This window comes from Piliocolobus tephrosceles, chromosome 6 (assembly GCF_002776525.5).
Source record: "Piliocolobus tephrosceles isolate RC106 chromosome 6, ASM277652v3, whole genome shotgun sequence".
Taxonomy (NCBI): Eukaryota; Metazoa; Chordata; class Mammalia; order Primates; family Cercopithecidae; genus Piliocolobus; species Piliocolobus tephrosceles.
In genome coordinates this window covers 32,846,339-32,867,410 of record NC_045439.1, presented here as the reverse complement: position 1 = coordinate 32,867,410, position 21,072 = coordinate 32,846,339, and the positions used below count along the sequence as shown (strand labels likewise).

The 21,072-nt window shown below is 44.0% G+C and overlaps 2 protein-coding genes across 3 annotated transcripts in view; one reads left to right on the top strand and one right to left on the bottom strand.

The window, feature by feature from the left end:
* Nucleotides 1-13,152, top strand: part of DNAL1 (dynein axonemal light chain 1) — a 59,681-nt gene extending 46,529 nt beyond the window's left edge. The window contains exons 9-10 of one of the 2 annotated variants that reach the window (XM_023183443.2): nt 395-535; nt 7,079-13,152. In XM_023183443.2, coding sequence (XP_023039211.1) covers nt 395-535; nt 7,079-7,119 — 182 coding nt within the window. In that variant the 3' untranslated portion in view covers nt 7,120-13,152. The remainder of the gene's footprint in view (nt 1-394; nt 536-7,078) is intronic. The other variant, XM_023183453.2, reaches the window with a different exon arrangement.
* Nucleotides 13,153-17,726: 4,574 nt separating this feature from the next.
* Nucleotides 17,727-20,855, bottom strand: PNMA1 (PNMA family member 1). The gene has a single exon (XM_023183503.3). The coding sequence runs from the start codon at nt 19,578-19,580 to the stop codon at nt 18,519-18,521; it is 1,062 nt and encodes a 353-aa protein (XP_023039271.1). The 5' UTR covers nt 19,581-20,855; the 3' UTR covers nt 17,727-18,518.
* Nucleotides 20,856-21,072: the final 217 nt, after the last annotated feature.

The window sequence follows — 21,072 nt, the reverse complement described above, 5'->3', positions numbered from 1 at the left end:
GAATTTAATCCCCAAAATTGTAACAGTAAAACTTGCTGGGTGTTTTGTTTTGTTTTGTTTTGTTTTGTTTTGAGATGGAGTCTTGCTCTGTCACCCAGTCTGGAGTGCATTGGTGCAGTCTCCGCTCACTGCAACCTCTGCCTCCCAGGTTCAAGCAATTCTCCTGCCTCAGCCTCCTGAGCAGCTGGGACTACAGGTGCCCGCCACCACGCCTGGCTTATTTTTGTATTTTTAGTAGAGACAGAGTTTCACTGTGTTAGCCAGGATGGTCTCAATCTCCTGACCTCGTGATCTGCCCGCCTTGGCCTCCCAAAGTGCTGGGATTACAGGCGTGAGCCACTGTACCCAGCCAAAACTTGCTGTTTTAATACAGAAAATATTATTTTACTTGTAGCTGAGTTTGTGAAGCTGGCAGAACTGCCATGCCTGGAAGACCTGGTGTTTGTAGGCAATCCCTTGGAAGAGAAACATTCTGCTGAGAATAACTGGATTGAAGAAGCAACCAAGAGAGTGCCCAAACTGAAAAAGCTGGATGGTGAGTGATTCTGAGCTGGCTTGAACATATTTTCTAGGCATAAAAATGGAATTTGTGGCATGGAATCATGAAGAGGAGGAAAACTAAAGAAAAAATACCTCTGATATTCCAGGTCATTTCTATCTATATAAAATTGAATGGTCTAGGTTTGAGCCAAGGTAAGATGAAAAACTGCTAGGATATTTAGACTGGTACAAGATTCTCCCTAAACCAAAAGCTTATAAGAAAGCTAGGCCTGGCCGGGCATGGTGACTCACGCCTGTAATCCTAGCACTTTAGGAGGCTGAGGCGGGTGGATCACCCAAGATCAGGAGTCTGAGACCAGCCTGGCCAACATGGTGAAACCCCATCTCTACTAAATACAAAAATTAGCCGGGCATGGTGACGGGCACCTGTAATCCCAACTACTTGGGAGGCTGAAGCAGAAGAATTGCTTGAACTCGGCGGGCGGAGGTTGCAGTGAGCCGAGATTGTGCCATTGAACTCCATCCTGAGCAAAAAAGAGTGAAACTCCATCTCAAAAAAAGAAAAAAAAGAAAGAAAAAAGAAAGAAAGAAAGAAAGCTAAGCCTAGGCCTTATAAATCTATGTGGGGCCAGTCACAGTGGCACGTTTCTGCAGTCCCAAGCTATTCAATGAGGCAGGAAGATTGCTTGAGGTCAGGAGTTTGAGATCAGCCTTCGTAATATAGTGAGACAAACCCTGTATTTATTTTTTAAAAATTGTATATTTATTTTTTCCTGATATAAATTTCCTTCTGTTATGTTGGATAAAAGCTGGAATTATTTAGGGTTTGGTGCTGAGCCACCTCCTTTTCTCACTCTTCTTTCTATCACAAAGAGGTCACCCATGAAAGCAGTAAGAGAGAAGGATCCTGGCCAGGTGCAGTGGCTCACACCTGTAATCCCAGCACTTTGGGAGGCCGAGGTGGGCGGATCATCTTAGGTTGGGAGTTAGACCCGCCTGGCCAACATGGAGAAACCCATCTCTACTAAAAATACGAAATTAACCGGGTGTAGTGGTGTGTGCCTGTAACCCCATCTACTAGGGAGGCTGAGGCAGGAGAATCGCTTGAATCTGGGAGGCGGAGGTTGTGGTGAGCCATGATTATGCCACTACACTCCAGCCTGGGCAACAAGAGTGAAACTCCATCTCAAAAAAAAAAAAAAAAAAAGAGGGAGAAGGATCCTGACTTCCAGACAACGTCAAGTTCCATGTCTATCTACTATCTACTTGTACTTTTATGTAAAAGAAAAACAAACTTCTAGCTCACTTACGCAAGTTAAAAAAAGAAAGAAAGCTAGGCTTGTCCTCAAGTCAGAAAGGTGACACAAAGGTCACAAATTCTGATCAGAATCAAAAATTATTCTGATTATGCAGAATAATCAGAAATACATGGTAAGCAGTTGCTTTTTTACAATTGGATCAAAATTGTGGTGTTCTCTCTCACTGTCTCTCCCCTCATCCCCAGTCTTAGTTTCCCAATATCTAAGATCAGTGTCAGCATCAGTAGATAACCCTGATTAACTGAGTCAGGTCCCAGCTCCTCCACTTAATAGTTTGTGAAATTGTGCTAATTAGTTAATCTCACCAAACCTTGTTCATTTGTAATCTAAAAAGTGGAGATGGTAATAGTACTACTAGTAATCATTTTAGAACATATATCCGAGTATTATTATGAGGATTAAATGAAATAATCTATGTGAGACACTGAACACATGTAGATAATCTATGCTAAACGTGTGCTTTACATAAAGTAAGTATTCAAAATATATGTTATTAACTGGGTGTGGTGGCTGACACCTGTAATCCTAGCACTTTGGGAAGCCGAGGTGGGAGGATCACTTGAGGTCAGGAGTTCAAGACCAGCCTGGCCAACATGGCGAAACCCCATCTCTACTAAAAATACAAAAATTAGCTGGGCGTGGTGGTGGGCGCCTATAATCCCAGCTACTTGGAAGATTGAGGCAGGAGAATCACTTGAACCTGGGAGGCGGAGGTTGCAGTGAGCTGAGATTGTGCCACTGTACTCCAGCCTGAGTGACAGAACAAGACTCTGGGAAAGAAAGAAAGAGAGAGAGAGGGGGAGGGGGGGGGGGGGGGAGGAAGGGAGGGAGGAAAAGAAGGGAGGAAAGGAAGGGAAGGAAGGAAAGAAAGAGAGAAAGAGAAAGAGAGAGAGAAACAGAGAGAAAGAAGAAAAGAAAAAGAAAGAAAGAAAAGAAAAGAAAAGAAAAAAGAAAAGAAAAGAAAGAGAAAGGCCAGGCACAGTGACTCACACCTGTAATCCCATCACTTTGGGAGGCCAAGGCGGGCAGATCACCTGGGGTCGGCAGTTCGAGACCAGCATGACCAACATGGAGAAACCCCATCTCTAATAAAAATATAAAATTAGCCAGGCGTGGTGGCACATGCCTGTAATCCCAGCTATTCGGGAGGCTGAGGCAGAAGAATTTCTTGAACCTGGGAGGCAGAGGTGGTGAGCTGAGATCACACCACTGCACTCCAGCCTGGGCAACAAGAGTGAAACTCTATTTCAAATAAAACAAAATAGAGTAGAATAGAATAGAATAAAATAAAATAAAATATAAAATAAAATCCCCCAATGTAGAACTTGAATACACAAAGCTACATTATGGCCTTTTGGACCATGTACTGACTTCATGTCAATCTGAACAGTCCCTAGAAGAACCACCTTGGTCTATTCTAAACCAGTGGGATAGAACAGAACAGAGATGGCCACAGCTGCAAACTTGCCTATTTTTGTTTCTTTTCCATTGCTCATAAGCAAAACTTAGGGGTCTTTATTTATTTATTTATTTATTTTTATTTTTTATTTTTTTTTGAGACAGAGTCTCCTCGCTCTGTCGCCCAGGCTGGAGTGCAGTGGCCGGATCTCAGCTCACTGCAAGCTCCGCCTCCCGGGTTCACGCCATTCTCCTGCCTCAGCCTCCTGAGTAGCTGGGACTACAGGCGCCCACTACCATGCCTGGCTAGTTTTTTTTATTTTTTTAGTAGAGACGGGGTTTCACCATGTTAGCCAAGATGGTCTTGCTCTCCTGACCTCGTGATCCGCCCGTCTCGGCCTCCCAAAGTGCTGGGATTACAGGCTTGAGCCACTGTGCCCGGCCTTATTTATTTTTTTTTTGAGATGGAGTCTCAGTCTGTCACCCAGGCTGGAGTGCAGTGGCGCGATCTCAGCTCGCTGCAGCCTCCACCTCCCAGGTTCAAGCAATTCTCTGCCTCAGCCTCCTGAGGAGCTGGGATTATAGGCACCTGCCACCATGCCCAGCTAATTTTTGTATTTTTAGTAGAGACGGGGTTTCACCATGTTGGCCAGGCTGGTCTTGAACTCCTGACCTCATGATCCACCCACCTCGGCCTCCCTAAGTGCTATAATTACAGGTGTGAGCCACCGTGCCCAGCCTAAAGCTGAGGGATGTTAAAAGTCTAAAATGAAAAAGACAGACAATACCAAATGCTAGTGAGGATGTGAAGCAAGTCTTATACCCTGTAGGATGGTAACGTAACTTGGTATAACCACTTTGGGAAATTGGCGTTATCTACAAAAGCTCTCCGCGTACATTCCTTGTGACCCAGCAGTTTCCCTCCTAACTCCATACCCCAAAGAAAAGGGTGTGAATGTTTACCAAAAGACACGCATGAGAATGTTCATAGTAGCAGTATTTTAATAGTTAAAAATTAGAAACTACTTAAATGTTCATGAACAATAGAATAGATAGATAAAATATGGCATAGTCATACAATGGAATATTAAACAGCAGTAAAAATGAATGAATTACAGTTTTACGCTACATGGATGAATCATACAAACATAATGTTGAATAAAAGAAGCCAGACATGGGGTACATACTGTATCATTCCTGTGGTCCTATTTGGGAGGCTGAGGCAGGAAGACTGCTTGAGTCTGGGAGTAATGAGCTGTGATCACGCCACTGCACTCCAGCCTGGGTAACAGAGCAAGACCTTATCTTTAAAAAAACAAACAAAAAACAAGGAAAATAAGATATGGGTGTTAGATATTAGGACAGAATATATCTTTTGTGGTTGTAGTGACTGGCAGGGGGCCTGAGGCAGTTTTGGGGGTTCTGATAATCTTTTCTTTCTTAAATCTGGGTGCTGGTAACTAGCTTGTATTCACTTTATGAACATTTATCAATCTGTACATTATAATGTATACACTTTGTATATTGCACATCAACAAAAAGTTCACTTGTCCCACAAACAAATGCTCAGAGGTGTACAGAGAGGTCAAACTATGCTCACTGCCATAAAGAACATGTCCCTCTTGGAAGGCATCACTGAGGAAGAGAGGCACTGGGGTTTGTTCTTAATAAAGGGTAGGGTTTAGATGGAGAGTTTAGATGGAGAGTTAGATGGAGGAGAGTTGAGGAGAACATTACAAAATGAAGGAACTTTAAGCTGGGTACTGTGGCGTGCACCTGTAGATCCAGCTACTCGGGAGGCTGAGGCATGAAGATCCTTTGAGCCCAGGAGTTCAAATGCAGCCTGGGCAACATAGCAAGCTCTGTCTAAAAAAAAAAATTTTAATTAAAAAAAATTACATTAAAAAAAAGAAGAAGAAAGAAAGTCTTCAGATAAGAGAAGAGAAAAGGGAAAGAAAAATGAAGGCACTTTGTTAACCAGTAGGCCAGAGGTAAAAGTGTGCAAGATGAGTTTGGGAGACAATGAATTGATCAGGTTAGCTGGAGTGCAGGGTAAATGGCTAAAGAGTTAAGACTGAATAGTCAGCTGGGGTCAGACTGGCTTCAAATGCTAAAGCTCAGATGGGTGGCCCTTGGCCCAGTGAGAGCCAGAGATGTGCTTTGTTTCCTCTACAGTGATTCTTTTTTCTTTTTCTTTTTTTTGAGATGGAGTCTCGCTCTGTCGCCCAGGCTGGAGTGCAGTGGCCGGATCTCAGCTCACTGCAAGCTCCGCCTCCCGGGTTTACGCCATTCTCCTGCCTCAGCCTCCCAAGTAGCTGGGACTACAGGCGCCCGCCACCTCGCCCGGCAAGTTTTTTGTGTTTTTTAGTAGAGACGGGGTTTCACCATGTTAGCCAGGATGGTCTCGATCTCCTGACCTCGTGATCCGCCCGTCTCGGCCTCCCAAAGTGCTGGGATTACAGGCTTGAGCCACCGCGCCTGGCCGTGATTCTTTTTTCAATGTAGCCCCAATGTTCAGCAATTGGGGGAGGTCATATAAAATGACAATTAGAGTAGTTCAGATTTTTAGCAGTACTGATTACACATTTTATTGTGGGAAATGAGGAATATTTCTTTTTTTTCTTTTTTTTTTTATTTATTTATGCTTAATAACATAGAAAGCTTTTTTTTTTTTTTTGGAGATGGAGTCTTGCTCTGTCACCCAGGCTGGAGTGCAATGGCATGATCTTGGCTCACTGCAACCTCCACCTCCTGGGTTCAAGCGATTCTCCTGCCTCAGCTTTCTGAGTAGATGGGATTACAGGCATGCACCACCACAGCCAGCCAATTTTGTATTTTTAGTAGAGATGAGGTTTTACCATGTTTGTCAGGTTGGTCTCAAACCCCTGACTTCAAGTGATCCACCTGCCTTGGCCTCCCAAAGTGGTGGGATTACAGGCATGAGCCACCGCACCCAGCCCATAGAAAGCTTTTAACCTGTACAGAACTTACTTTATTTTTCTGCTTGGTACTTGTTGGCTTTTTTTTTTTTTTCTTTGGAGACAGGGTCTTACTCTGCCACCCAGGCTGGAGTGCAGTTGCATAATTACAGCTCACCACAGCCTGGATCTCTTAGGCTCAAGTGATCCTCCCACCTCAGCCTCCAAAGTAGTTGAAGACTACAGGCTAACACCACCATGCCTGGCTATTTTTTTGAATTTTTTGTAGAGATGGGGTCTTGCTATGTTGCCCAGGCTGGTCTCCAACTCCTAGGCTTAAGCGCTCCTCTCATCTGGCCTCCCAAAGTACTGGAATTAGAGGCAGTGAGCCACCATGCCTGGCCATAGGCATTTTTATTTGGCAGTTATGGGGCTTAATATTCATACGTATGCATACTAAACCATTTGAGAATTCTTCTGAGAAGCTTTTCAGATAATTTGAAATTAAAGAGATTATTTTGTGAAATTATTTTTATTATGGCACACTTCATAGTATCTCAGAGTTTCTCAGGTTTTTCTTTTTTCTGAGATGGAGTTTTGCTCTTGTCACCCAGGCTGGAGTGCAATGGTGCAATCTCGGCTCACCACAACCTCTGCCTCCCAGGTTCAAGCGATTCTTCTGCCTCAGCCTCCCAAGTAACTGGGATTACAACCACCCGCCACCACGCCCAGCTAATTTTTGTAATTTTAGTAGAGACGGAGTTTCACCATGTTGGCCAGGATGGTCTCGAACTCCTGACCTCAGGTGACCCACCTGCCTTGGCCTCCCAAAGTGCTGGGATTACAAGCGTGAGCCATGGTGCCTGGCCAGGAAAATATTTTCATCTAGAATTTTAGCAATTTTTTGAGAATAACCAGTAATAATTTTCTTTTTCATTTTAGGTACTCCAGTAATTAAAGGGGATGAGGAAGAAGATAACTAACGCCACGCTTTCCACTGTGTGTTAACTTATTTAAATGTCATAAGAACAATAGATAAATTTTATATAATTGTCTATTTTAAAGATTCTGTATGGGACAAAAGTTTCTTAAGATAAAACAGATCACTCATTCTCATCTTTTTCTTTCCCCCTTAACTTATTCAGTGTTTCTTCCCAAAACTGGTAACGCCAACCTTATATATCCTATTCCTCTTTTTAGAAACCAAAAATTTTCAATTTTTGTCTTCAGTCTCAGTTATATACTATGTAGCCCCATCTACTAAAACAAAACCTTTGTAGACCAGTCATTTTTAATAACAAAGGAACAAATGTTTTTTTCAGTTTGTTCATTTTTTTTAGGTTAGACATTTTAAAAGATATACATTTGAAAATTTAGAACGTTTTTCCTGAAGGTCTGCCTCTGTACAACTCAGAAGCACAAATATATCATGCCTTTAGCTCAGAAGGTAGTATGGTGATGGGAAGGGTTCCTCTTAGAAATATAGCAGGTCTGGAACCAAGACTCCAAAGTTCCATTGGAAAAGATATGTGAAAAAAGGAAAAAGTGGGATCTCAGAGACCTTCTAGTCTATATTATACTTAATTTGTTTTTCCAAAAATGTGCACATCGTCAACTGGAATTTAGGTTGTTTTATATGCATGGCCACTTGAGTCATTGTGTACAGTCAGTCGTTCTGTGATCTTAGTCAGTGATTAAAATGACTGTCATGATCATGTCTTTGACTGATAATGTGGCCATGTTACTCATGTGGACCTGGCCTTAAGCACACATTTTGGTTTTATAGCTCCTTATGTGTTTAAAGCATTAGTTATATTTGAATTCCTAGCCTAAATGCTGGCCATTGATGTATGTCAAAATTTACCCTAATGATTTGGTCTGGTGACCTTCAGTGTTGGGAAAAGTGACTATCATGGTTATAAGTAAGGGTATAATGAAACTTAGTATTTCAAAATCTATTTTTTGAGAAGTTCTAAGTTAAACAGCTCTTAAAATGTATTATGTACGTGGTTGTGGAAGGAAGAGAGATGTTTCATTATGAGATCCCAGGCAAATGGCAATATGTTTGAGGATTGTCTCCTACATAAAACAGTGTAGGCAATATAACCTCAAAATTGCAAAGCAATAGTTAGATGCGGAGGTTAGAATTTATCATGTAAACAAAAAATCTTTCAGGAAGATGTAAGACACTGTAGTCAGTAAGCAGATGAAGTCATAAGAGGCCATGGTAAGAGGCCATGGCTGAATCACTATTAGATTGCAGAAAAGAAGTCAGGGGCCCTCTGCCAAATTGTGCCTAACGTCCCTCAGAGACTGTTGATTGTTGTTTCCCCATCTACTTGTGTGATTTTACTTGCATAAAATCACAGTGAAAGAGGGGAGAACCATCTTTAAAAAGTGATTGCATAAGTAGTCCTGGGTTTCAGAAGATTACAGCTATCATTTATATAGGAATTATTTGATTTTTCTAAGTCACTCTGATCAAAAGGGACCACTGCTTTGACAATCAACTCTAAATACAAACAAGAGAGGCCAGGCGTGGTGGCTCACGCCTGTCATCCCAGCACTTTGGGAGGCTGAGGCGGGCGGATCATCTGAGGTCAGGAGTTCAAGACCAGCCTGACCAACATGGTGAAACCCCATCTCTACTAAAAATACAAAATTAGCCGGGTGTGGTGGTGGGTGCCTGTAGTCCCAACTACTTGGGAGGCTGAGGCAGGAGAATCATTTGAACCCGGGAGGTGGAAGTTGCAGTGAGCCGAGATTGCGCCACTGCGTTCCAGCCTAGCAACAGAGCGAGACTCTGTATCAAAAAAAAACAAAAACAAAAAGAAAATCAAACAAGAGGAAAACTTGGTCTAACACCCTTTTAGTTTTCTTTTCTTTTCAGTCTGATAGAAAGAAACCTTATTCTACTCTAGCTGGTTTATGCATTCAAAGCCTTTGGGGACATTTCTTTTATGAACTGTAGACAATGAGCCTTCATTCTCCTTGGTGATGTTTAAGTTCCATAAACTGAGAGGGAAGATGATCTTCTTAAAATTTGCACTTCCTCTAGTAGGCAAGCTTGAAGCCATGTTGATATGGATATGTTTTCTAAAAGTAACCCTGGAAGTGAATATAATAGGAAGCAAATGATTTCATATTGAATTTATTTGTAAAATGACAGAGTTTTGCTGTTTGTTTTTTCTGAATTCTGTAATGTAGAAACTGGTTTTCTTTCTCCTTGTTTCTCAATGACTGTTAATTACAGGTAGTTCTCAGAGAAATGTAAGATACTTCTCTCTGTCCATTTCATGCAAAATTCATATTCAGTATCATTCAACAAATCTTTAAATGACTTCTATGCATCCCTGTTCATGGAACCCACGCCATTAGAGAATGGCAGTTGGGATGTATGAAGAAATGTAGGATATTTTCTCAAATAATTCCCTAAATTATCCTTTACTGCTGCAAATTTAGCTGATATAAATGCCTTTGGTTTATGCCTCTTGGATCAGATATTTGACCTACGTGGAATAGATTCTCTCTGTGCTTCCAGTTTATTAAGCCATTTTAGTGGATCATTTAAATTTAAATTTTTTCTATTCTGATTTTTTTGTTTGTTTGTTTTTTAAACAGAGTCTCAATCCTGAGTAGCTGAGACCACAGTCACGTGCCATCATGCCCAGCCTATTTTGTATTTTTAGTGGAGATGGGGTTTCATCATGTTGGCCAGGCTTGTCTTGAACTCCTAACTTCAGGTGACCTGCCCACATTGGTCTCCCAAAGTGCTGGGATTACAGGCATGAGCCACTGCGCCTGGACAAATTTCTTCTATTCTTGTAAGTGATGGTAAAACTCTGGAATCAGTTCAGTATTTTAGTTTTTCACAGCAAATTTGATTTTAGTCTACCAAGGAGTTTAACTTTTCTATGTTCCCTAACTCTAAGATTAGGGCTGTATTACGCAGACAGGCCTTAAAAGGTTTCTGTGTTCTCTGTTAATAAGAATTTGTTCCTTTAAAGCAGAGGATCAACCTTGTAACTATTAACATTTTGGGATTAATAATTCATTGTTGTTGGGGGCTGTCCTGTGTACTTAGGATGTTCAGCTGCATCCCTGGCCTCTACCCACTAGATTCCAGTAGACCCTCCTCAGCCATGACAACAAAGATATCTCCAGACATTGCCATCTGTCCCTTGGGTAGGAGGGTGGGAACAAATTCTCCCTTAGTTGTGCTTTTTATACCAATATCACCTGTGTCCAGTGTCCATTTATTTTCAGTCTGTAGCCATGTGCCACTTGAATTGTTATATGAGAGAAGGTGATGTATTCAATAATCATGGATGGAAAGAAATGGTCACTGGTATTTTCTTTTTTGTAATGCTCTTTTTTGTTGTTGTTGAGACGGAGTCTCACTCTGTTGGCTAGGCTGGAGTACAGTGGTACGATCTTGACTCACCGCAACCTCCGCCTCCCAGGTTCAAGCAGTTCTTCTGCCTCAGCCTCCCAAGTAACTGGGACTACAGGTGCCCGCCATCACACCTGGCTAATTTTTGAAATTTTAGTAGAGATGGCGTTTCACCATACTGGCCAGGCTGGTCTCAAACTCCTGACCTCGTGATCCGCCTGCCTCAGCCTCCCAAAGTGCTGGGATTACAGACGTGAGCCACTGCAACCGGCTGTAATGCTCATTTTCATAATTTTCATGTAATATTAGAAACTCAGGGCTGGAAGGTTCAACTTCTCTTTTTTGAAGCAGGGTCTCAACTTTTATTTCTAAGCATTCTTGCTTATATTAGGACAGTGATTATTAACCTACCTCTCTGTTTCTATCAACAGAAGCCAACTTTATGATAGATTCTGCTTCGTCTCTAAAGTTTAATATTTTGAGCGTACTTTAGAAAATAGGTCATCATTCTTTAAGCATCATTCATTGTCTAGTAATGCACATAATTTTGCAGACCATGGCAGTCATTAAATACAGAAAAATACTGTGTAAAATTTGATAATCTTGTAGGAAAGTTAGCTGATATAGACATCAGTTTTGGGTGTGATCAGAAGAATGTCTGCTTAAGATGTCTGGTCAATAACTTGGTATGGTTACTGGATTCATTCCACATGTGGTGGTATAAGGCACTTAAATGTGTTTCCTGATTGGACACTGTGACTCATGCCTGTAATCCCAGCACTTTGGGAGGCCGTGGTGGGCAGATCACTTGAGGTCAGGAGTTCGAGACCAGCCTGGCTAATATGGTGAAACCCCATGTCTACCAAAACTATAAAAAGTTAGACGGGTGTGGTAGTGCACGCCTGTAATCCCAGCTACTCGGGAGGCTGAGGCAGGAGAATTGCTTGAACCCAGGAGGCAGAAGCTTCAGTGAGCCGAGATCATGTGACTGTACTCCAGCCTGGGTGACAGAGTGAGTCTCCATCTCAAAAAGAAAAAAAAAATGTGGTTCTTTTGTGGAAAGAGAAATTTGAATTTGAATAAGCACTTCTTTTGACACCTTTTACCAGTGGTCAGAGCAGAATAAGGAAGAATAAGAAATGAATCTTGACTGTTGACTTATTCTGAGAATTGGTGATGTGTGAAGAGAGTTGGAATCTTCTACCTGGGTTTTTCTCAGGGCTAAATGGAAAAGCACAGGGCCCAGAAAGGTTGGAGTTAATCGTTCGCTTAAGAGCATTAGGAGGAAGTGTCAGAGCATCAGTCACGAATAGATCGTGTCTCTCTGACTACAGTCAGACCGTCAGTTCACTAACACGTTATACACTGTAAGTGTTAGTAAAGGAAGAAAACTGCTAAATTGCATGTTACCCTTTACTAGAAATTCATTCCTTGGGCACAGATTTTCTTTATTTGGGGCTATTTAATGTGTCTGTAAATAATGAAATATAAAAGCAAGATTCAGTGTAGCAGAGTTGGTGCTTCTTCTGACAAGGTAACTTGACCATATTTCTTTATCTTTGCTCTAACATGTGTCATATTGTTTTCTTTTTGTAAACCATAAAATGGGTGAACTTCCAAAAATCAAGGGTTATGTTTTAAATCATGAAACTTTTAGAAATACCATATCTGTATCTCTATTCCTGCATTTTGTAAATCTGTAAAGGAAGAAAACCGAAAGGAAGAACTAGACTGAGTGTCTCACCTTTCTCTGGCCTAAGATAAACTGAGAAAACTTTTTACTTGATACTTGGAGAAGTCATTAACTGGATTCTAGTTAATTTCCCATATTGGGCAGTTTAGAGGAGACCCAGCCAACCAAATTATAATCTAGCAAATTTAACATGGGGGAGAGTAACATGGGGGAGAGTAAACTATTTTTCAGTAGATTTGCACTTTAAACTTACGAACTGGATGTTGGTGGAAAGGACTTCCATAGGGCAGATAGGTAAATATCTAGCCTGCACTTGGATGTTAGAGAATCAAACCTCACCCTTGCTCGTTCTAAACCCACATGAGTAGTTACTGTCTTTTGACATAATCAGAGTCAGGATTTCCCTTTTTCCCTACTTGAGTCGTCTTCCATGTCTGTTACATCCAAGATCATCCCTCTGGGGGATGTGTCAAGTAGTTCTCCTACTCAGAATAGAAGCTTTGCGAATTAGCGTTCCCACCTCTAGATTTTAAATAATGTAGAGTTGTCTAACATTATGTGGGTGGGAGGCTTTTTGCCTCTGTGATCAGTAAGGTACCTGCCTCGGAGGTGCTACTGCCTAGAGGGATCACTCCCATCAAAAGACTAGTGAGTTGGAAGCTAAGAGCACGTGTGCCTAGCCAGCTCCTCTCCCAGGCTGGCAGTTATGATTATGGGCATCATTCCAGAATCCTTGGCTTCTAGAACCAACTCCATTCTGAAGAACATTTTAACATCTATGAATACTTTGGTAATAATCTTTTATACACAGGAGTTTTGTAGCATGACTTTATGACTAAACTTATTGTGAATTAAGTTATTTAGAAATGTTGAGTTTCTGAATGTTATTTTGTGAAATGTTTTAAAATAGTAATAAATTGTGTTATTTTGTAAAAAAAAAGTATATTTTTGGTACATGATTATTAGTTTTAGCTAATATAGAGCAATTATATAAATTTCTAGTGATAATCAGTCCAAAGAAATTCAGCCTTTGGATAACATATACCATGCAGTTTGTGTGGTGTGTGTGTGTGTGTGCGCGCGCATGCACGTGAGAGAGAGCGAAAGACAGAGGTGTTTTGTTTTTTTGCTTTTTTTTTTTTTTTTGAGACAGAGTCTCACTCTGTTGCCCAGGCTGGAGTGCAGCAATAGCACGGTCTCAGCTCACTGCAACCTGCGCCTCCCGTGTTCAAGCGAGTCTCCTGCCTCAGCCTCCCAAGTAGCTGGGACTACAGGCATGCACCACCATGCCTGGCTAATTTTTGTATTTGTAGCAGAGACGAGGTTTCACCATGCTGGCCAGGCTGGAGGGCCAGGCTGGTCTCAAACTCCTGACCTCGTGATCTGCCCACTGAGGCCTCCCAAAATGCTAGGATTACAGGCAAGAGCCACTGCGCCTGGCCAGAGGCGTTCATTTCTGTAGCTAAATTTTCTTTTTGGTAGTTTTTTTTCTCCCAGGCTTGTAACTCTTCCTCAGTTCTTTGGGCACTATTTCAAATTGTTAGGCTCTGAGAAAGAGTGCTTCCAGGGACAGCAAGTTACTACTGCACTTGACCATTCCTAGTCCTCACCTGATTACCAGAAGGTATGCAAGGTAAAGGTTAGCTGATAGGCCCTGAGTTGAGAAAAAGGAATCACCAAGCAATATCAGTAACATTACACATTTTGCCAGCACATTTTCTGTGCTATCAGCTGAAATGTAATTTTGGTCGCAAAATAGAGCTGTAGTGTAGTTTCTACTTCTTATTCCAGTTGTTTGATTATGAGGATACATTTCTTGCTGCTGTCCTCCACTAAACAGCAGACAAATTGTCAGGTGTGGTGGCTCATGCCTGTAATCCCAGTGCTTTGGGAGGCCAAGGCAGGAGTTTGAGACCAGCCTAGGAAACATCGTGAGAGCCCCATCTCTACCAAAAAAAAAAAAAAAAAAAAGAAAATATTAATTCTGCCACCTGTGCTCCTAGCTCCTGGGGAGGCTGAGGCAGGATTGCTTGAGCCCAGAAGTTTGAGGTTACGGTGAGCTATGATCATGTCACTGCAAGATCCTGTCCCTAAAAAATGGAAAAACAAAAGACAAATTTCAATTTCTGAGCTTATAAAAAGAAAGCCTTAATTCAGATCATAAATATCCCATTGTTATTTTTAGTTCATTGTTTCCTAGAACAAAGGATGGACATTTAGGATCCTGACATTGATTGATGTCATATATATGTAATGCATTGAATATATATGTATGCATGTAGATATATACAATTGTTTTATATAATTAAGAAGTCAGAATCCTAGGTGATAACTTCCCTCCTAAGAATGCAGCCAACTCTACATCTATGAAAAGAAAGTATATCCAGGCCGGGCATGGTGGCTCAAGCCTGTAATCCCAGCACTTTGGGAGGCCGAGATGGGCGGATCACGAGGTCAGAAGATCGAGACCATCCTGGCTAACATGGTGAAACCCTGTCTCTGCTAAAAAATACAAAAAATTTGCCAGGCGAGGTGGCGGGCGCCTGTAGTCCCAGCTACTCGGGAGGCTGAGGCAGGAGAATGGCGTAAACCCAGGAGGCGGAGCTTGCAGTGAGCTGAGATCCGGCCATTGCACCCCAGCCTCGGCAACAGAGCGAGACTCCGTCTCAAAAAAAAAAAAAAAAAAAAGAAGGTATATCCCTATGTTTAAGCTATAGAAGGATGTCCATAACATATTAGGCCAAAAAAAACAAAAAACAAAAACAAAAAAACAAAAAACAAATACACACCAAAAAAACAAAACAAAACGAAAAAACCCCAAAGAATCCTTATATACCTAATTTGTTTTTTTGTGCATCTGTGTGTGTGGTTTTTTGTTTTGTTTTTTTTCCGAGACAGGGTCTTGTTCTGTCACCCAGGCTGGAGTTCAGTGGCATGTTCATAGATCACTGCAACCTTGAACTCCTGGGCTCAAGCAATCTTCCTGCGTCAGCCTCCTAAATGGCCTGGCTAATTTTTAAATTTACTTATTTTTGTAGAGACAAGGTCTCACTATGTTGCTCAGGCTTGTCTTGAACTCCTGTCTTTAAGCGATCCTCCCACCTCAGCATCCCAGGTGTGAGCCACTGCACCTGGCCCATTTTTAAAAATCTAGCATGTGAGGCGGTTGCGGTGGCTCACGCCTGTAATCCCAGCACTTTTGGAGCACTTTCGAACCACGAGGTCAGGAGTTCGAGACCAGCCTGGCCAACATGGTGAAACCCTGTCTCTACTAAAAATACAAAAATTAGCTGGGTGTGGTGGCACACACCTGTCATCCCAGCTACTTGGGAGGCTGAGGCAGGAGGATCACTTGAGCCCAAGAGAGAGGTTGCAGTAAGCCAAGATTACGCCACTGCACTCCAGCCTGGGCGACACAGCAAGACTCCGTCTCAAAAAAAATGTAGTATATGTGTATATGTGTGGAGTGGGAGTGTGTACATATATGTGGTGGCTGGTTGGTGTTTGGTGGTGGGAGTGTGTGTGGGTGTGAGGAGAAATGGGAATGTATGTTGGGGTTGGGAGACTGGCATAGTGTACGTGGAACGGGAGGAGGGTGTATGTTATCCTGGGAATACTGAGGGGGAGATGACAGTGAGTGTGTCCAGAGTGTGAGAGGTCGGCTGAGTGTGCGCCTGATGCTGGTGGGAATGGAGGGGAAAGTTATGTGAATGGTGGGGAGCGGGTGAAGACATGCCGCGTGTTTGTGGTAAGTGAAGCTCAGCATATCTGTTGGGAACCAAGGCAAGTATGTGGAGATGTGTTTGTGACAGGAGGAAAGGGATGTACAGACATGAAGCGAATACGTGCACCGAAAAATCTGGAAGAACATACATTACCCCTTATAAACTTGTTGAATGGCTCAGCTATAATTTTAAAACCTTATTAGGGAAAAGCTCACCGAACACAATATTCATGTAGTAACTTTAGATTCACTGAGGATCTCAAAAGATGGATATCTTCAATCACGGAATCTCTGCAGCAAAATAAACATGTTTAAAAGCTGTATTTCCCTTTTTATATCTTCCTGCTATAAAATGGTTGCTGTAAAATAAGGCTTCATTTTACACAGGTGTGATGAATTATAGTTAGTCAGTGAAACAAAATGTTTAGCTGAAAAGTGATCTTAAGAGAAAAACATGGCCGGGCGCGGTGGCTCAAGCCTGTAATCCCAGCACTTTGGGAGGCCGAGACGGGTGGATCACGAGGTGAGGAGATCGAGACCATCCTGGTTAACATGGTGAAACCCCGTCTCTACTGAAAAATACAAAAAACTAGCCGGGCGAGGTGGTGGGCGCCTGTAGTCCCAGCTACCCGGGAGGCTGAGGCAGGAGAATGGCGGGAACCCGGGAGGCGGAGCTTGCAGTGAGCTGAGATACAGCCATTGCACCCCAGCCTCGGCGACAGAGCGAGACTCCGTCTCAAAAAAAAAAAAAAAAGAGAAAAACATTGCCAGATAACTTCCTGAACCCCATTTCAAGATTTTCTAAAAAAAACTTTTTGAGAAACAGTCTCACTTTATCACCAGGTTGGAGTGCGGTGGGGAGATCATGACTCACTGGAGCCTCAACCTCCTGAGCTCAAGCAATCTCCCACCTCAGCCGCCTGAGCTGCTGGGACCACAGGCGTGTGCCACCATGCCTGGCTAATGTTTTAAAATTTGTGTGGAGATTGGGTCTATGTTGCCCAGGCTGGTCTCAAAATCTTGGCTTCAGGCAATCCTCCCTAAGTGCTGGGATTACATGTGTGAGCCACCATATCTGGTCTCTAAATTTTTTTTTTTTTTTTTTTTGAGACAAGAGTCTCACTTTGTTGCCCAGGCTGCAGTGCAGTGGCACAATCTTCGCTCACTGCAACCTCTGCCTCCCAGAGCGATTCTCCTACCTCAGCTTCCCAAGTAGCCAGAATTACAGGCACCCACCACCACACCCAGCTAATTTTTGTATTTTTAGTAGAGACAACGAGATGGCTCACGCCTGTAATCCCAGCACTTTGGGAAGCCAAGGCAGGTGGATCACTTGAGGTCAGGCGTTCCAGACCAGCCTGACCAACGTGGTGAAACCCGTCTCTACTAAAAAAATACAAAATTAGCTAGGTGTGGTGGTGCATGCCTGTAATCCCAGCTACTCAGGAGGCTGAGGCAAGAGAATCACTTGAATCCGGGAGGCAGAGGTTGCAGTGAGCTGAGATCGCTCCATTGCACTCCAGCCTGGCCAACAGAGCAAGACCCTCTCTGCCCTTAATAAAAATAAAAAATTTTTAAAATTAAAAAATAAACCAAAAAAATGTTAAGATGACAGCAAGAGGGGAAGAAAAAAAGGGACTTGCCATTTAAATTCACATAGTATCATACAAAGCTTAAAAGTAAAATAAATGGTTTAATGACAAAGTCTTCATAAGAAAAAAGGAGAGAGTTTACTTAGGCTAAAAATGTTTATACATACCAGAAAAATAAGAAGACAACAGAATTTTTAAAATATTTTAATTTCTATATATAACTTCAAATTTAGAACACTCAGTATGAACAAGAACTATTCTCCGACAAAGATCTGAAATGGGGGAGTGAATTACTGTACAGGTGTATATCAACCTCTCCATGCAATTTACATCTGTATCGTATGCAATGAGAAACTGGTTTACACAGCTCCGTAATTGCAGTATTTTTAAACACCCCATTTTGCAGTCTCAGAATATTTTTCAAGTGATCGACACGTTTAAAGATGAGAAATAAGATGTTTGCACTGTAAAGTTGAGTAATAGCTAATAAATGCACATTTCCTTCCATCAATATAAATCTGGAACTATTTATGGTAAACAAAAATCTATCTGCGCTATCAGTAATCTAATAGTTCATACTTTTACTGAACACTTCCTGTGAGCCAGGCCCCGTAGTAACCATCTGACCATGCAATTTCACATTCAGTGTGGAATAGGAAGTGTCAGAGGTTCACGTGTTTTTCACAACTGATTATGATGTCCGTGATGACAGCGTGCACTAAGCGCTGTGTCCAACTAACCCTTTACCTGGCACTTTGGCCAGCAAGACCCACTTGCATTGTAGCAGCTCACGGTGCTCGCTTGCACAATTTTAGAATGTTACATGAATACTCAGGCCTGACTAACCTTCCCCTCCAAAAAAAACAACAAAACGCAACAGGGCTAAGCCTTTACTACTCAGAGACACATCTGTAAGACCCCACAGGGACAAGAAAACTAGCTGTGATCTAGGTCTGCACTAAAGCTGCCTTTCCTGGCACTCAGAAGTGCCCTTCCAGGCCTAACTGCAGAAGGGTGGCCTCAGCCTCCTCCTCCTCCTCCTTGGCTTCCTCCTCACGGATCTGCACCAGCAACTGAAAGAGGTTTGGGGCCGGCCCTTCCCCAGCCCCGGTAAGCCACAGCTGCCTTCGGATGGCCCCGCTGTGGTTGGCCCCAGCAATGACCTGCTCTAGGCGGGCCTGGTTCACATTATCTTTATCAATGGCCCCCTTCTCCACCACCTTCTGTAGCAGAGGCTCCAGACGAATGACATAAGCAGACAATTTTTCTCCCGGGTTCTGATAAGTGTTCAGAAATTTGATCTGGGCATCCCTAGAGCTCTCAACGCTCCCAAACACCTGCTCAAGCGCCTTCAGGCATTCGGCAGTGGTTATCGCGGGGTTGTTGGACTTGAGGATGCGAATGACATCAGCGGCGGGGCCTCTAAGACTCTCCATCAACCGCCGCCTCTTTTCTACATCGGACACCTGCCACTCCTCTAGGACCTCATTAGTGTGCTCCAGCCAGGGATCAAAGGTTTCCTCTCCAGGCCCTGGGATGTCCCTCCCCGAGAAAAGTGTCAGCCTCTTGTACCATATGGACTCAACAAGAGGCTGAATAACATTATCCAAAATATAGTTTAGCATCTCTGCTGGCATCTCTGGGCCCGGGGTCGGAGTAGGGTTCTGAAACCCAAGGACACGGGCAACATCTTGCACGGTCCACCCCTCTCTAGCTAGGAAGAGGTGCAATCTTTCTAAAAATTCAGCATCAGAAGTTGGGGGCTTAAACAACACTTTCCAGACCCCTCCTTTGCCCGGCATCTCCCTGGGGATCGCGGCGTAATCGACAGCGCCAGTGAGCTCTAATAAGGCTGCTTTCGCATTTTCTTCCCTCCAGAACATTCTCCCAAGCATTCGGTAGGGGACCTGGGGCATCGCTGCCTGGAGGGTCTCTTCGATTTCAGCCTCATCACAGTTCACTGGGATGCCCCAGACCAACAGAGCTCTCTGGGAGTTCACATCCATCCCCCGGCACCAGTCTTCCAACAGTGTCATCGCCATTTTCTCAACTATCAAGACGCCAATTCTACCAACAGACTGTGGCTCACCGTACTCCTGGCCTTAGAACAATACCAGACACTCCCACCAAGTCGGCCCGAGGGAGGTAGGCTTCATGCATTCACGATTAACAAAGACACAGAGTCCTGATCTCGCCCTTCTCTGCTCCCCCCAAGTCAGTCCGTAGGTGCACTTGGAGTTGAGCTCGGGGACGCTGAGGCAGTCACGCGGCCGTCGCCATCTTGCGTCTGGGTCCGGTCGGGTCCGCAGCCTGCAGCCGGGCTGTCGCGTCGTAGTGCAGCGGGCAAGGAGCGAGGGCGGGCGGCGAAGGCAGGCGCGCAGGGCCGAAATCAGCCGGGGTGTGGTCGCGGGGCGTGGCCGCCGGGCGCTCGCTGCGGCTCCTGGAGAGGATCGGGCGTTCGCGGTCGCAGCCTGGTCTTCCCGCGGGCGAGGAGCGGCCGTTTGGGAGACTAGCCTGAGGGAGAGACTGTGCCGAAGTCGCGGCGGCTGCAGACCAGCGGAGAGCGGCTTCTTGGCGGGCGCGGGGACTCCTCTGGGCGGGCGGCGAGGACGGCCGAGGACCAGAAACGAAGGCAGCAGAGGAGCAGGAAAGCCGGAGAAGCGTGGCTGGAGACAGCAGAGGCAAGGGTGGGCAGCGGCGGCCGCGGCGGCCTGCAGCGGCTCAGGCGCTGCGCGACTGCCCCAGCGTCGAGTCCTACCCGCAACCCGCCGCGACGTTACTGCTGCAGTGGAGGATGGGGCCAGCCCGCGAGCGGCGTCAGCCCCGCCCCGTCCCGCCCCCGCGGCGGAGTCGCTCGGGCGTCGCCATGGCAACGGTGTCCCAGCTGGCGCGAATCACGCCTGTTCCCGCGCGGGTCGAGCGGTTGCCATGGTGCCAGCGAGGGGGCTCCGGCATTTGTTTCTCTGATGGCGCATTTCCTTTTTCATAATTTTCCATTTTAACAGTAAACAAATACTGCTAAGCACCGTGTTTTAAAAATAATAACCCAATCCTGGAGTGGATTTAAGATGATATTGTTGGAAATGATGGCATCCCTCATGGTGGGCTTGTCTACTCGGGTTGCTCAGCCAGTCCACCCTGCACGTGAAAATACTCTCCTCAGAACCCTGCACGTGAAAATACTCTCCTCAGAACCCTGGCTTCCCGTTACCCTTGACCACACTGTGCACCCTGCATATTTTATCCCAATGAAGCCAAAATGTCGGAGTGCGCCATTTATGTGTATTTGTGTGAGATACTGAGTTTAGACTTTTTCTTGTCTAAACTTTTGTAAACATCTGTTTGTGTCTACTGAGTCATCTTTTAGCCAGGCAAACATTAGTGTGTTATCTTCCTTTTCCTGGCTGGCATCGACAATAGGCTGCTAAAAGAATCCTTATGGCCAGAAATGTTGAGTAATCTCCCTGCAAGCAAGACAAGGCCCACTTACATCAACCCCAGATGGTGAAAATCCCAAGAGAACATAGCATTCAA